This window comes from Pristis pectinata, chromosome 38 (genome assembly GCF_009764475.1).
Source record: "Pristis pectinata isolate sPriPec2 chromosome 38, sPriPec2.1.pri, whole genome shotgun sequence".
In the NCBI taxonomy this organism is placed as follows: Eukaryota; Metazoa; Chordata; class Chondrichthyes; order Rhinopristiformes; family Pristidae; genus Pristis; species Pristis pectinata.
In genome coordinates, this window is record NC_067441.1 from 9156826 (window position 1) to 9174755 (window position 17930).

Here is a 17930-nt window from a genome sequence, read left to right on the forward strand (position 1 = left end):
CGGATCCCCTCCAAACCTCTTCGTTCTTGACCTCACAATCTACCTCGTCGTGGCCCTTGCTCCTTATCGTCTGCCTGCACTGCACTTTCTCTGTAACTGTAACACTTCATTCAACATTTTCTTTTCTTTTTTACGACCTCCATGTACCTATGTATGGCACGATCTGTCTGCGTGTCACGTCAGACAAAAACTTCTCACTGTATCTCGGTGCATGTGCCAATAATAAACCAATATCCACACCTAAATCTGTGTCCTCTAGATTTATTTACCTCTGATCTACCCCACAGTTTCCCCTCATCATTTTGTATACATGTACCGAGATCCAGCAACAAACATTGTCGTAAACTTTAAAACTTTATTTATACAGCACGGTAACAGGCCCTTCCGGCCCCACAAGCCCGTGCCGCCCAATTACACCCACGTTAACCTCCTCACCCGTACGTCTTTGGAATGTGGGAGGAAACCCACACAGACACGGGGAGAACATACAAACTCCTTCCAGACAGCAGTGGGAATTGAACCCGGGTCGCTGGCGCTGTAATAGCGTTACGTTAACTACGGCTCATCCCTAAATGCCTGCCATCCATACAGATCATTTCACCACATCAGTGCATCAAGGCAGTACAAGAGAAAACAGTAACAGAATGCAGAATATAGTGTTACAGTTACAGAGAAAGTGCAGTGCAGGCAGACAATAAGGTGCAAGGGCCACGACGAGGTAGATTGTGAGGTCAAGAGTTCATCCTTAGGATATGAGAGGTCTGTTCAAGAGTCTGCTAACAGCGGGATAGAAGCTGTCCCTGAGCCTGGTGGTACGTGCTTTCAGGCTTTTGTAGCTTCTGCCCGATGGGAGGGGGGAGAATGGAGAATGTCCGGGGTGGGAGGGGTCCTTGATTATGTCGGCTGCTTTACCGAGGCAGCGGGATGTGTAAGAGTCCATGGAGGGGAGGCAGGTTTCCGTGATGGACTGAGCCCTGAGCAGTTGCAATACCAAGCTGTGATGCATCTGGATAAGATGGTTTCAATGGTGCATTGATAACATGCAGTCACATCCCCTCTTAACCTGCCCCACTCCAGGGGAAAGGGACCAAACCTCTCCTCATCACTGAACGCTCTGCCCCAGGCAACATCCTCCTGCTCTGTCACATCTCACACACACACACACACACACACACACACACACACACACACACACACACACACACACACACACAGACACACACACATAGACACACACACATAGACAGACAGACAGACACAGACACATACACATAAACAGACACACATATATAGACAGACACACACACACACAGCACACACACACAGACATACACACAGACACACATAGACAGACAGACACACACATAGACACACACACATAGACAGACACACACACACATATACACACACATAGACAGATACAGACACAGACACACACAGACATACACACACACAGACACACAGGCACACACACAGACACACACACACATAGACACACACACAGACACACACACCAACACACATGCATAGACACACATACACATAGACAGACAGACATACACACACATAGACACACACACATAGACAGACAGACAGACAGACAGACAGACAGACACACACACACACACACACACACACACACACACACACACACACACACACACACACACACACCCTTTCTCCACCTCAGCCTCCTGTGACTCTTCAGTCACTCATTTCCCCCAACAACGACTGTTGTCCTGTTGGGGGAACAGACCAGGACCAGCAGAATTCCCAAATTCCACACGGGATTTGGGATTGGCTCTGTTCTGCCACTGCAAACCAGCAGTTGTGTTAGGGACACTGTGAAGAGTTAAACAGGAGATCGGAGATGGGAGGTGATTAAGCAGAAAGATTCTACTGCTGAAAATACACCAGGATGATTTAAATATCAATGGCAGTGCTGGAGGAAACGGTTCAGTGAGGAGAACGGTTCAAGTGATGAAACTATGCTTCACACAACATTCCTTAATCCCATCTGGATAATCAAGCTCCTCGAAACTAGTTAACAATGAGAGTACCCGTTCTTCAAAGGGCGATATCTAATCCCAGCACTTTTCTGTTGCTCTAAGGAATATATCCCCCTCCCTCCCCCTCCTCCCCCTCCCTCCCCACAGAAAAGACAAAAGTTCAATCCAAACATCTGGGCCATTTCGGAGTGAATCTCCAGCCTTCTTCTGCTTGTGCTCTGACCCTCCCAGATGAAGGGTCTCGGCCGGAACGTCGACCGTCCACCTCCCTCCACAGATGCTGCCTGACCCGCTGAGTTCCTCCGGTGGTTCGTGTGTTGCTGCTGGCTCCCAGTTTGGCAGCAGCTTCAACATTAAAGTCACACGTCCACCGTGGCCGTCCGAAGCTCCCAGCTGCCGGCCATTTTAATTCCCCTCCCCATTCCCACCCCGACCCATCTGTCCTCGGCCTCCTCCACTGCCGGGGTATGGCCCAACTGGAGGAACAGCCCCTCATATTCCCCCTGGGCAGTCTACACCCTGACGGCATGGACATTGAATCCTCCAACTTCAGGTAACCTGCTCCCCCTCTGTCCCTTCCTCTCTCCTCCTGACGCACCCAGTCCCTCCAGCACCCACCCCAGACCCCGTCACCCTGTCTCTTCCCCTCCCCCATCTGCCCGTCACCCGCACACCCCTCCCATTGGGTCCCCTCTCCCCCACTGTTCCCATCACACACACACACACACACACACACACACACACACACACACACACACACACACACACACACACACACACACACACACACACTGAGAGACACGCATCTCGGAGTCCTACCTGTGTCGAGTTCCGTTCCCTTGGTACAGGCCACCAGGGCGCCCATGCTGGGCTGCGAGGTCATGCCCGACATGGCGTCCACGGCGACATCCACCACGTCCGCCCCCGCCTCGGCTGCGGCCAGCATGGAGGCCACCCCAGCGCCGGCCGTGTCGTGCGTGTGGATGTGGAGCGGGATGTCCGGGAAGCGGTCCCGCAGCGCTCCCACCAGCAGCTTGGCCGAGTTGGGCTTCAGCAATCCCGCCATGTCCTGCAACACACAAACCGCGGCATGAGTCAGGGGTGCTCATGCCCACGCCCTCTGACTGCCCTCCCCCAGAAGGAAGAGGGGGGCGGGATGTGTGTGGGCTTCTGGGCGGGGTCCCACATGGAGAGGTTGGCCAGCAAGGTTAGAGGCAGAACGGGAGGCCGTGTGGGGGCGGTGTCGGGGGGACCGAGGGAAGGGATCGTGCGGGGTAAGGCGTGGGATGGAATCATTGAGTTCCACAGCACGGGGACAGGCCCTTCGGCCCACTTGGTCCGTGCTGATGAAGATGCCCCGTCCAAGCCGGTCCCATTTGGCCCGCGCCTTTTAAATGTTAATGTACCTGCCTCAACCACTTCCTCTGGCAGCTCGTTCCATAGATGGACACATAAGACCATAGTACATAGGAGCAGAATTAGGCCATTCGGCCCATCGAGTCTGCTCCGCCATTCGATCGTGGCTGATTTATTTTTCCCTCTCAACCCCATTCTCCTGCCTTCTCCCCGTAACCTTTGACGCCCTCACTAATCAAGAACCTATCAACCTCCGCTTTAATACACCTAATGACTTGGCCTCCACAGCCCGCTGTGGCAACGAATTCCACAGATTCACCGCCCTCTGGCTGCAGAAATTCCTCCTCATCTCAGTTCTAAAGGGACGTCCCTTTATTCTGAGGTTGTGCCCTCTGATCCCCGACTCTCCCACCGATGGAAACATCCTCTCCATGTCCGCTCTATCCAGGCCTTTCAGTATCTGGTAGGTTTCTATGAGATTCCCGCCTCATCCTTTTAAACTCCAGCGAGTACAGACCCAGAACCATCAAATGCTCCTCACACGTTAACCCTTTCATTCTAGGATAATTCTTGCAAACCTCCTCTGGACCCTCTCCAATGCCAGCACATCGTTCCTTAGATACGGGGACTACCCTCTGGGTGAAAAAGTTGCCCCTCAGATTGCTACTAAATCTCTCCCCTCTCACCTTAAACCTATGCCCTCTAGTTCTTGATTCCCCAACCCTGGGAAAAAGACTGAGTGCGTTCACCCTATCTGTGCCCCTCGTGATTTTATACACCACTATAGATCACCCCTCAGTCTCCTACGCTCCAAGGAGTAAAGTCCCAACCTGCTGAACCTCTCTCCATAACTCAGTCCCTCGAGTCCCGGCAACATCCTCGTAAGTCTCCTCTGCACTCTTTCCAGATTAGTGGCATCTTTCCTATAGCAGGGTGTCAGAAACTGAATGCAATATTTTAAGTGAGTCCTCACCAAAGGCTTGTACAACGTGGTAGCAACAGAGAGAGCGCAGAAGAGCCTCACCAGGGTGTTACTTGGAGTGAAGGGCTGTGGTTATAGGGAGAGATCGGGTAGGCTGGGTTTGTTCTCACTGCAGCATGGGAGGCTGTCTGGTGACCTCACAGTGGTTTATAACATTATGAAGGGCACGGATAGGCTAGATTTTTCCCAGCGCAGGGGAGTCTAGAACTAGAGGGCACAGGTTTAAGGTGAGAGGGGAGAAGCTTAAAGGAGATCTCAGGGGTAAATTTATCAACACAGAGGGTGGTATGTATCTGGAACGAGCTGCCAGAGGAAGTGACAGATACAATTGTCAACTTTTAAAAGGTGGTTGGACAGGTACTTGGATCGGAAAAGTGTAAGGGGATACAGTCTGTTATTTTACATCATAGAACATAGAATAACATAGAACAGTGCAGCACAGAACAGGCCCTTCGGCCCACAATGTTGTGCCAACATAGCTAATCCCTCCTACCTACAGAATGCCCATATCCCTCTAATGAATTTGCCTCCACCACCCTAGCAGGCAACACATTCCAGGCATCCACCACTCTCTGAGTAAAAAACGTGCCCCTCATGTCTGTTCTGAACCTACCCCCTCTCACCTTAAATGCATGCCCTCTGGTATCGGATCGCTCCATAATGGGAAAAAGATATTGCTTGTCCACCCTATCTATGCCCCTCATAATTTTATACACTTCCAACAGATCCCCCCTCAGCCTCTGCCGCTCCGGAGAAAAGAGCCCAAGTTTGCCCAGCCTCTCCTGATAGCACATGCCCTCTAATCCAGGCAGCGTCAAGTAAACCTCCTCTGCACTCTCTCTAAAGCCTCGACATCCTTCCTATGGTGAGGTGACCAGAACTGCACCCAACAGAGTCACACAGCACACCTCAGCCCACCAGTTCCTCCAGCACTTTGTGTGTTGCTCCAGATTCCCAGCGTCTGCTGTCTCTCTTGTGTGTTTCCGTCTGGATTAATCCCTTTCCTTTGTTCTCCCCACACTCCCATTGTCGTCCCCCCCCCCCCCCCCCAGACTCTACCCCTCACCCACATACTGAGGGGGGCAATTTAAAGCGGACGATTAACCCACCGCCCACCCCCCCCCCACACACACACAGGCACACACACACACACGTTCACACACACACACACACACACACACACACACACACACACACACACACACACACACACACACACACACACACAGACACACACAGCGCCAGAGGTCAGGATTGAATCCAGGTCTCTGGAGCTGGGAGGCAGCGACTCTGCCCGCTGTGCAACTGTGCCGCCCCACAGCACAGTGGGAGCCTCCTGTGCAAACACAGGCTGCTGCTCTTACATAGAACACTACAGCACAGTACAGGCCCTTCGGCCCACAATGTTGTGCCGACATTTTATCCTACTCCAAGATCTATCTAACCCTTTCCTCCCACACAGCTCCCTATTTCTCTCTCATTCATGTGTCTATCTAAGAGTCTCTTAAATGTCCCTAATATATCTGCCCCCACAACCTCTGCCGGCAGTGCGTTCTACGCACCCACCACTCTCTGTGTAAAAAACTTACCCCTGACATCCCCCTTATACCTTCCTCCAATCACCTTAAAATTATGTCCCCTCGTGTTAGCCATTGTCGCCCTGGGGAAAAGTCTCTGACTGTCCACTCGATCTATGCCTCTTATCATCTTGTACACCGCTGTCAAGTCACCTCTCATCCTCCTCCTCTCCAAAGAGAAAAGCCCTAGCTCGCTCAACCTATCCTCATAAGACATTCTCTCCAATCCTGATAAATCTCCTCTGCACCCTCTCTAAAGCTTCCACATCAGAGATCTCCCTCCATATGTGACCAGGTTCACCACAAAACGGATCAACTGATATTTATGTATTTCCAAAAAAAATATCCACGGGAGCACCCGGCTATAATGAATTACTGTCGGTAGAAATATTTAAAGTTTGTTAGAAAGCAGCTTCAGCCTCGAGGGCTGAAACAAGTCTTCACACAGAATCTACTTCTCCCACAATTCATTATGCAATCAGGCTTTTGGATGAAATCGTCTTTCTTTCGACCTTGAGGCACACAGAGTGTTTGTATGTGGGTGAAACCATTCCCCCGCTAGTCCACAAGGTCTGAGCTTCCACTTTGGAGACCGTTGCAGGTGTAGGGAGAAGTCTGCGATCTGCAGCCCAAGAAGGCTGAAGATAAACCAGAACCAACCCATCAAGTGAGGAGACAAGTGAGGAGCCTGTATTCAGTGCTAATGAGCATGTTGGCCACCACCTGTATGACACACTGGTAGGTGGTACTCCAGGCTAAAACGTAACACTGGTTAGACCCCAGTGTGCAAGGCTCACACAAACAGACGCCACAGTTTGGAGAGCATTCACAGGACACTGGACAGGGCTCTGGGACGAGAGGTTTCAACGGTTGGGTGGAGTTTGCACCTTCTCCCTGTGACCGTGTGGGTTTCCCCCGGGTGCTCCGGTTTTCCTCCGTCATCCCAAAGGCTCGCTGGGTTCACTGCCAGCTGTGAATTGCCCCTCAGTGTGCGGGTGAGGGGTGGAATCTGGGAGTGTGGGGAGAAAAAAATGGAAGTGTGTGCGGTTCTCGGCTCCTTATTTAGGAAAGGATGTGCTGACGTTGCAGAGGGTTCAGAGAAGATTCACTGGAATGATTCCAGGAATGAGAGGGTTAACATATGAGGAACGTTTGACGGCTCTTGGGCTGTACTCCTTGGAGTTCAGAAGAATGAGGGGGGGACCTCATAGAAACATTTCGAATGTTAAAAGGCCTGGACAGAGTAGATGTGGCAAAGTTGTTTCCCAAGGTAGGGGAGTCTAGCACAAGAGGGCACGACTTCAGGATTGAAGGGCGCCCATTCAGAACAGAGATGCGGAGAAATTTCTTTAGCCAGAGAGTGGTGAATCTGTGGAATTTGTTGCCGCGGGCAGCCGCAGAGGCAAAGTCATTGGGTGTATTTAAGGCAGAGATTGATAGGTCTCTGAGTAGCCAGGGCGTCAAAGGTTATGGTGAGAAGGCGGGGGAGTGGGGCTAAATGGGAGAATGGATCAGCTCATGATAGAATGGCGGAGCAGACTCGATGGGCCGAATGGCCGACTTCTGCTCCTTTATCTTATGGTCTTATGGTTTATGGTCAGTACGGACTCGTTCATTTTCCAGCAGTTGGTCCATCTCCTTCTATGCCTTGGGAATTCAAGAGCTCAAGTGCCTCTGCCTCCACCACCCCCTCAGACAGGACCTTCCAGGCTACAACCACCTTCTGGGGGAAAAGATTCCTCCTCAGATCCCCCCTAAATGTCCTACCCCCCACCTGAAATCTGTGCCCTCTGATTCTGTACTAAGGGTAAACAGTTCTCATTATCTGATGTTGCCTGGATTGGAGGGCATGATAGGTTGAGTGAGCTAGGGCTTTTCTCTTTGGAGAGAAGGGGGATGAGAGGTGACTTGATAGAGGTGTACAAGATGATAAGAGGCATAGATCGAGTGGACAGTCAGAGACTTTTTCCCAGGGCGACAATGGCTAACACGAGGGGACATAATTTTAAGGTGATTGGAGGAAGGTATAAGGGGGATGTCAGGGGTAAGTTTTTTACACAGAGAGTGGTGGGTGCGTGGAACGCACTGCCAGCAGAGGTTGTGGGGGCAGATACATTAGGGACATTTAAGAGACTCTTAGATAGACACATGAATGAGAGAGAGATGGGCGGCTATGTGGGAGGGAAGGGTTAGATGGATATTAGAGCAGGATAAGATGTCGGCACAACATTGTGGGCCGAAGGGCCTGTATCGTGCTGTAATCTTCTATGTTCTATGTACTTTATCTATCCTCCCACGTCCTGATGACGTGCGCGATTGGTGGGTTAATCAGCCGCTGTAAATTGCCCACTGGTGTGTGGGTGAGGGGTAGAGTCTGGGGGGGGGGAAGCAATGAGAGTGCGGCGAGAACAAAGGAAAGGGATTAATCCAGATGGAGACACAAGAGAGACGGCAGATGCTGGGAATCTAGAGCAACACACAAAGCGCTGGAGGTAGTGGTTAGCGTGACGCTGTTACAGTACCAGCAACCCGGGTTCGATTCCGGCCAGTGCCTGTAAGGCCTTTGTACATTCTCCCCGTGTCTGCGTGGGTTTGCTCCGGGTGCTCCGGTTTCCTCCCACATTCCAAAGACGTACGGGTTAGGAAGTTGTGGGCATGCTATGTTGGCGCCGGAAGTGTGGCGACACTTGCGGGCTGCCCCCCAGAACACTCAACGCAAAAGATGCATTTCACCGTGTGTTCAATGTACATGTGACTAATAAAGAAATCTTATCTGCCGGGGGGGGGGGGGGGGGGGAGAGGAATTGTTGACGTATCGAGTTTAAACCCTGCGTCAGGACTGACTTGCCTTCTCAGCCAATAGCTGTGGCTGTGGGTTTCTGGAATGGCCAACTCATCGTACCCATGGAACAGGTGGGCCATTTAGCCCCATTAAATCTCTGCCAGACCCTACTTGCCCAATCCCATCAGTCCAATTGTCCCAGCCTTGCAAATTCTCCTCCCTCCAGTTTCCATCCAATTCCCTTTGGAAAGTCCTGCCTGACTGATTTTGCCCTCCTACAGGCAGTGAGTTCCAGACCATCACCATCTCTGTACAAAAACATTTCCCTCACATCCCCCCTGCAGCTCGCACCCCGGCTTTTAAATCTGTGTCCCCTGGTCCTTCAACCATCCGTGCCCAGATGAAGGGTCTCGACCCGAAATGTTGACTGTCCATTTCCCTCCACAGATGCTGCCTGACCCGCTGAGTTCCCCAGCAGTTTGTGTGTTGCTCCAGGTTCCAGCGTCTGCAGTCTCTTGTGTCTCCCTCCACCTCCCCCATCCACACCAGTCCTGATCTCGTCCACCGCCGTCAACCTTCCCCGCTCCAAGGAGAACAGCCCCAGCTTGTCCAGTCCAACCCTGGAGCTGAAATCCCTCATCCCCCGGAACCGTTCCAGGAACTCTCTTTCGCGACGTCTGGGGGACCTTCACGTCCTCGATAGAGCGCAGGAACCAGGGGCAATACCTCGGCTGTAGTCTGTACCCAGGGTTCTGTACAGGTTCAACACAACCTCCCTGCTTGTGTAACCTGTGCCTGTTAACCCCAGGATTCTTCATGTATTGCTAATCATTCTGTCAGCACGCTTGAGCACTCTCGGTACTTTCAATTCATAGCCATCTGGCGCTGGGAAGTGAGTGATGTCTCTCTTCAGTCCTGGGCTCTGTGGTGGAGGACTATGGCAATATTCATGGCATCTGGTGGACCTCAGAGGTGACAAGCCCCGAGCTCAGTGCCAAGGAACCAGACATGGAACCAGAGGGAGGGAGCTAATCGGACACAGATGGTGGGAGGAGCTGGGGGGGAATGGGCTGACCGAGGTCCAAGGAACCAGGGTTCTCTCGATGTCCAGTCTGGTACCACAGTGGAGAGGGAGGCTGAGGTGTCCGCTTGGGAAAGCCCCAAGGACAAGGAAGTATGGGTGGTTCAAGTCATATTTATGCACAGCAAGATCCCACTGACAGCAATGCGACAACAGGAACGTAAAATGTGGGAAATCTAAGATTAAAAACAGAAAATGCTGGAAATACTCAGCAGTTCAGGCAGCGCCTGTGGGGAGAGGAATGAACATCAGGCTTGCAGGGGGGATAGATACTGGCCAGCACACCTCCTGCAGCTGCCCCTTGGTGTGGGAGGGACCTGTCCCGTCACTCACAGCGTGGGAGGGGCTTGTCCTGTCACTCACAGCATGGGAGGGGCTTGTCCTGTCACTCACAGTGTGGGAGGGGTCTGTCCTGTCACTCACAGCGTGGGAGGGGCTTGTCCTGTCACTCACAGTGTGGGAGGGGTCTGTCCTGTCACTCACAGCGTGGGAGGGGCTTGTCCTGTCACTCACAGTGTGGGAGGGGCTTCTCCTGTCGAAAGTGTGTGGAGGGGTCTGTGGGGAGGGGTCTGTGGGGAGGGTCTGGGTAGGGGCTGTGGGGAGGGGGAGGGTCTGTGGGGAGGGAGGAGGGGAGTGTGGGGAGGGTCTGTGGGGAGGGGTCTGTGGGGAGGGGCTGTGGGGAGGGTCTGGGTAGGGGCTGTGGGGAGGGGGAGGGTCTGTGGGGAGGGGGGAGGGGAGTGTGGGGAGGGAGGAGGGGAGTGTGGGGAGGGTCTGTGGGGAGGTTCTGTGGGGAGGGTCTGTGGGGTGGGTCTGTTGGGAGGGGTCTGTGGGGAGGGTCTGTCGGGACGGTCTGTCGGGTTGGGGTGGTCCCACACCTGCCACCGTTTCACACTCAGCCAGCAGTGAGCCGGCCGGCTGACAACAGATGCCGGCAGCACACCGACATGAATATTAAACGGCCGGCTGTTCCTCTGCATTGCTGCCACCCTCTCCGGCTCCAATCTCCGGCACTCCGGCCGTTTGCCGGCTCGGAACGCAGGACAGTACAGCGAGGAACAGGCCCTTCTGCCCACCGTGTCTGTGCTGACCGTGATGCCAATTTACACTAATCCCTTCTGCCTGCACAATGTCCCTACCCCTCCATTCTCTGCATATCCATGAGCCAATCTAACAGCCTCTTACTCGCCTCCATCATATCTGCCTCCACCCCCACCCCTGGCAGTGCATTCCAGGCACCCACCGTTCTCTGTGTAAAATACTTGCCCCACACATCTCCTTTGAACTTTCCCCCTCTCACCTTAAATTGCGTGCCCCTCTGGTATTTGACATTTCCACCCTGGAAGAGGGCTCTATCTATGCCTCTCCCAATCTTATATGTTTCTATCAGGTCTCCTCTCCGCTCCAGAGAAAACAGCCCAAGTTTGTCCGACCTCTCTTTATCCCCTCTGATCCAGGCAGCGCCCTGGTGAACCTCTCCTTACTGTACAAGTGACAATAATAAACCAATTCCAATCCCAAAGCCTCCACACCCTTCCTGCAATGGGGCGACCGAAATCGCACGCAGTCGCGCACATCCTTGGGTGAGAAGGTATTCGGGAAAGATTTTCTTGCCAGCACTTTGATGAAACACGGCAGGGAGAGCCTGTCCTGTTCTCAGGGCAGACTGTACAGTGACAGGAGACAGCTAGAGTCCCATCCGCACACTGGGACAGGGGCAGGCTATAAAATACCCTGGAAAATTCATCACCGCTTTACTCCCCGACTCCAACGTGGCTTCAGCTGAAGGCAGGAGGCCACTGCTCACGTCCTGACAGGGGCAGCCGGCCAGACTTTTACAGGTGAGCCCCACCCGCAGGCTGCTTTTGTCTGATCCTAGGGTCGGGTCTGTGTTTGCCCTCTCTCTCTCTCACTCTCTCTCTCTCTCTCTCTCTCTCTCTCTCTCTCTCTCTCACACACACACACACACACACACACACACACACACACAGTTACACACACAGTTACACACACAGACACACACATACTGACACACACAGTCACACACATACACATACACATACAACAAACACACACCACCCTCACACACACACCACACACACACACACACACACACAGTTACACACACAGACACACACATACTGACACACACAGTCACACACATACACATACACATACAACAAACACACACCACCCTCACACACACACCACACACACAGACACACAACAGAGACGCACAGACACACACACAGACACACACCACAAACACACACCTCCAACCCCCCACACACAAACACATACCACCCTCACACACACCAACACACAGAGACACACATAGACACACACACACAAACGCACACATACACAAATACACACACAGAGACACACTGCAGACTCTTACACACAGACACACACATGGACAGAGAGACACACACAGGCACACACAGACAGAGACACACACACAAGCACACATAGACACACATACAAACAGAGCGCACACACACACACACACACACAGACACCACAAACACACACCCTCAACCCCCCACACACAAACACACACCACTCTCACACACACACACACACACACACACACAGTTACACACACAGTTACACACACAGACACACACATACTGACACACAGTCACACATACACATACAACAAACACACACCACCCTCACACACACACCACACACACAGACACACAACATAGAGACGCACAGACACACACACAGACACACACCACAAACACACACCTCCAACCCCCCCACACACAAACACATACCACCCTCACACACAGACACACATAGACACACACACACAAACACACACATACACAAATACACACACAGAGACACACTGCAGACTCTTACACACAGACACACACATGGACAGAGAGACACACACACAGGCACACACAGACAGAGACACACACACAAACAGAGCGCACACACACACACACACACACACCACAAACACACACCCTCACCCCCCACACAAACACACACCACTCACACACACACACACACACACACACACACACACACACACACACACACAGTTACACACATGGACACACACATACTGACACACACAGTCACACATACACATACACATACAACAAACACACACCACCCTCACACACACACCACACACACAGACACACAACATAGAGATGCACAGACACACACACAGACACACACCACAAACACACACCTCCAACCCCCCCACACACAAACACATACCACCCTCACACACACCAACACACACAGACGCACACACACTGGAGCATGGCTAGCCCCACCACCCACTCCTACTGACATAAACGATTCTCTGAGAAACCATCCTGAAGTTGGCAGCTCAGCTCATTGGGAATGCATTGACTCTGGGAAGGAACGGCTTCTTTATACAGCCTGGGAAATGATTCCACTTCAAATATTTATCCATTTGGTTTGGAAGGTTTGTGCCAACCGCTTCCATCGTTGTCTCAGGCAGTTTGTTACAGAGCAGAGCAACTCTCTGGTGCTGCCTCAGCGGCACTGCACGTTACAACGGACCTGTCCGCGGTGGGGGCATTTCTGCCTTTGCAAGACCTTCTCTCTCACACACTTCATGTCACACAGGCAGTGCGAACCCTCCCAAACCCTTCACAAGACGGTAACCAGGCCAAACAGTTGGGACCGACTGGAAGTGGCGAATATAGGGTTCACGCTCGCCTTTGTGTCTGAACCTTTCTGCGGTCCGGTCCCTCCCTCCTCCAGTCCCGCAACCCTCCAAAATCTCGGCCCTCCTCCAGCTCTCTCCCCTCCTGCCTCTCTGAGTCCCACTCCACCTTCGAGGGCCGTGTTGTTAGCTGAAGGATGAGGATGGAAAGCAGAGCACCTGAACAGAATGCACATGGTCACAGGGAGAATGTGCTCCCACGTCCCAACGACGTGCGGGGTCGGTGGGTTAATCGGCCGCTGTAAATTGTCCCCCCCCAAGTGTGTGGGTGAGGAGTAGAATCCGGGGGAGTTGTTGGGAATGTGGGGAGAATAAAATGGGATTAGTGTTAGACTGGTGGCCTGAAATACAAATAGAATTGACACTTCACGTTGAAGAAGCGTTGTTCAGTTCTAACGAAGAATCTTCGAACTGAAACGTCAACTGTCTCTCTCCCCACAGATGCTGCCTGACCTGCTGAGTGTTCCCAGCATTTTCTGTTTCTGATTTTGATCGACGGTCAGCACAGAGTTGTTGGGCTGAAGGGCCTATTTCAGTGCTGTGTCTCTCCGCGGTTGGGCAGGCTTGGACTTTATTCCTCGGAGCGCAGGAGACTGAGGGGTGGTGACTTTTCAGAGGTGTATAAAATCACGAGGGGCGTAGCTGGGGTGAACGCGCACAGTCTTTCTCCCAGGGAAAGGGATTTCCAAAACCAGAGGGCGCAGGTTTACGGTGAGAGGGGAAAGATTTAAAAGGGACCCGAGGGGCAACTTCTTTACGCAGAGGGTGGAACGAGCTGCCAGAGGAAGTGGCAGAGGCAGGTACAATAACGACATTTAAAAGACAGTTGGACAGGTACATGGGTAGGAAAGGTTTGGAGGGATATGGGCCAAACATGGGCAAATGGGACTGGCTTAGATGGGCATCTTGGTCGGCATGGACCATTTGGGACGAAGGGCCTGTTTCCGTGCTGTGTGACTGGATGAAGTGAAAATGCTGGAGCCTTTTCCCTGCACACAGGACAGGACTGAGCCTGATTTGTTTTAATGTGTTGCTGTTCTTTGTAGGGTTGCCTGCATGCAGTGAGCAGTGATGAATTTTTCATGCTAACCATCTTAATTGCCATATTGATGTAGGTGTCTCTTTGAGAAAACAGAGCTTAAATAATACAATAGCACTATCAATCAGCTCTTTGTTCCCTGCAATGGAAATATTTGAGGATCTTAGCCAGGAGGCAGTGAGAAGGAGGGAGCACACAGCTGGTCGGGTTTGAAGTGACAACCGCTCACTTCAGGTAGTCAGGAGAGCATCTCTGCCCCATATGTCGGGCTGACATCCCTGGCGTCGCAGTCAGCGTGTGTCAACTGTGGATCGGTGGCTCGTCAACCTGTAGAGAGATACAGCACGGAGACAGGCCCTTCGGCCCACAGAGTCTGTACTGGCCATCAAACCAGCCGTTTACACCAATCCTGAGGCAGGGACTTGACCTGAAACGTTGGCAATTCCTCTCCACCCCCCACACAGACGATGCATGACCCGCTGAGTCCCTCCAGCAGATTGGGTGTTGCTCCAGACTCCAGCTCTCCTCCGTGTCTCCGACGTTAGCCCCGTTTTATCCTTCCCATGTTCCCCCCTTCTTATTCTGGTTCTACCCAGTCCTGATGAAGGGTCTCGGCCCGCAACGTCGACTCTTTGTTTGAAAAACACCATGATGCTGGAGGAACCCAGCAGGCCAAGCAGCATCCCTGGAGAAAAGCAGGCGGTCAACGTTCGGGGTCAGGACTGAAGATAGGAAAAGGGCAGGCACGGTAGCGTAGCGGTTAGCATGACGCTACTACAGCGCCAGTGACCCAAGTTGAGGCGAGGCTTCCTCAGCTCTCTCTCCGTGGGGATGTGCAAGAACTACAGGAGCTCCCCCCGGGTTACGGATGACCTGACGAAATCGGACCCTGCGCAACTTCTCCCATGCATTTTTAAAGCATTTTTCACCACAGTCATAGAACAGAAAGCAGCATAGTGACAGGCCCTTCGGCCCGCCATGTCTGTGCTGACCATGATGCCAAATTATACTGAACCTATCTGCCTGCACATGGTCCATATCTCCCCATTCCCTGCCTGTTCATGGGCCTGTCTAAGTGCCTTCAAACACCACTATCGTGCTTGCTTCAAGCAGCACCCAGGCATCCATCGTTCTCTGTGTAAAACACTCCCTTAGTGGAATGGTGTCATGATAACAACCTTTCCCTCAATGTCAACGAAACAGAAGAGCTGGTCATTGACTTCAGGAAAGGGGGCGGTGTACATGCACCTGTCTACATCAATGGTGCTGAGGTCGAGAGGGTTGAGAGCTTCAAGCTGCTGGGGGTGAACATCACCAACAGCCTGTCCTGGTCAAATCAAGTAGATGCCACGGCCAAGAAAGCTCACCAGCGCCTCTACTTCCTCAGGAGGCTAAAGAAATTCAGTATGTCCCCTTTGACTCTCACCAACTTTTATCAATGCACCATAGAAAGCATCCTATCTGGATGCATCACGGCTTGGTACGGCAAATGCTCTGCCCGGGACCGCAAAAACCTGTTGAGAGTTGTGGACACAGCCCAGCGCGTCACGGACACCAGCCCCCACCCCCCTCTTTGGACTCTGTCTTTACCTCTCACCGTCTTGGTGAAGCAGCCAGCATAATCAAAGACCCCACCCACCCAGGTCATTCTCTCTTCTCTCCTCTTCCATCGGGTAGAAGATACAGGAGCCTGAGGGCACGTACCACCAGGCTTAAGGACAGCTTCTAGCCCACGGTGATAAGACTATTGAACGGTTCCCTTATAAGGAGATGGACTCTGACCTCACGATCTACCTTGTTGTGACCTTGCACCTTATTGCACTGCACTTTCTCTGTAGCTGTGACACTTTACTCTGTACTGTTATTGTTTTTACCTGCATTACATCAATGCACTCTGTACTAACTCAATGTAACTGCACTGTGTAATGAATTGACCTGTACGATCGGTATGCAAGACAAGTTTTTCACTGCACCTTGGTACAAATGACAATAATAAACCAATACCAATACCATCTCTGTTGAGCCCCTCCCCCCTCCATCTCTAAGCTGTTCCCTCTAGTATGAAGGGAAACCAATCTACAACATTATGAAGGGCACATATCGGAAGGGACCCTTCCCCACCACAGGCACTGCAGTGGTTCTACAAGGCAGCTCACCACCGCCTTCTCAAGGCCAACCAGGGACGGGACAATTAAACACTGGCTAGCCCATGTCCCTCTGAATGAACATAGAAAAGATCTGTTTGAAACCGGAGGGGTGGAGGTTTAAAGTGAGGAGCAAGGCGGTTAGAGGGGACCTGATGAAAAATCTAAAGGTCCCTGGTACACTGTTTGTGATGTGTGGAAATGACCTTGATGAGTACATTGATGGATGGGTTAGTAAGTTTGCAGACGATACCAAGATTGGTGGAGTTGTGAATAGTGTAGAAGATCAAGTTCAACCCAGAGAAATGTGAAGTGATACACTTCGAGAGATCGAATTTGAAGGCAGAATACAAGGTTAATGGCAGGACTCTTAGCAGTGTGGAGGAACAGAGGGATCTTGGGGTCCATGTCCATAGATCCCTCAAGGTTGCTGTGCAGGTCAATAGGGTTGTTAAGAAGGCGTATGGAGTGTTGGCCTTCATTAGTCGGGGTATTGAGTTCAAGAGCTGTGAGGTGACGTTGCAGCTCTATAGAACTCTGGTCAGACCACACTTGGAGTATTGTGTTCAGTTCTGGTCGCCTCATTATAGGAAGGATGTGGAAGCTTTAGAGACAGTGCAGAGGAGATTTACCAGGATGCTGCCTGGATTGGAGAGCATGTCTTATGAGGACAGGTTGAGCGAGCTAGGGCTTTTCTCTTTGGAGAGAGGGAGGATGAGAGGTGACTTGATAGAGGTGTACAAGATGATAAGAGGCATAGATCGAGTGGACAGTCAGTGACTTTTTTCCAGTGCGACAATGGCTAACACGAGGGGACATAATTTTAAGGTGATTGGAGGCAGCATGGTAGCGTAGCAGTTAGCGCGACGCTATTACAGCGCCAGCGATCAGGGTTCGATTCCCGTCACTGTCTGTAAGGAGTTGTACATTCTCCCGTGTCTGCGTGGGTTTCCTCCGGGTGCTCCGGTTTCCTCCCATATTACAAAGACATAAGGGTAGGTTAATTTGGGGTTTAAAATGGGCGGTGTGGACTCGTTGGGCCAAAAGGGTCTGTTACCACGCTGTAAATAAAATTTTAAAAATTTAATTTAATTTAAATAAGGGGGATGTCAGGGGTAAGTTTTTTACACAGAGACTGGTGGGTGTGTGGAACGCACTGCCGGCAGAGGTTGTGGGGGCAGGTACATTAGGGACAGTTAAGAGACTCTTAGATAGACACATGAATGATGGAGAAATGGA

At 51.9% G+C, this 17930-nt stretch overlaps 1 protein-coding gene across 5 annotated transcripts in view; it reads right to left on the reverse strand.

Annotated features, from left to right (window-relative positions):
- Positions 1 to 17930, reverse strand: part of LOC127587059 (pyruvate carboxylase, mitochondrial) — an 859607-nt gene that overhangs the window by 49015 nt on the left and 792662 nt on the right. For all 5 annotated transcript variants that reach the window (XM_052045231.1, XM_052045229.1, XM_052045232.1 and 2 more), the window contains one exon: positions 2829 to 3078. In XM_052045231.1, the coding sequence (XP_051901191.1) occupies positions 2829 to 3078 (250 nt within the window). The remainder of the gene's footprint in view (positions 1 to 2828; positions 3079 to 17930) is intronic.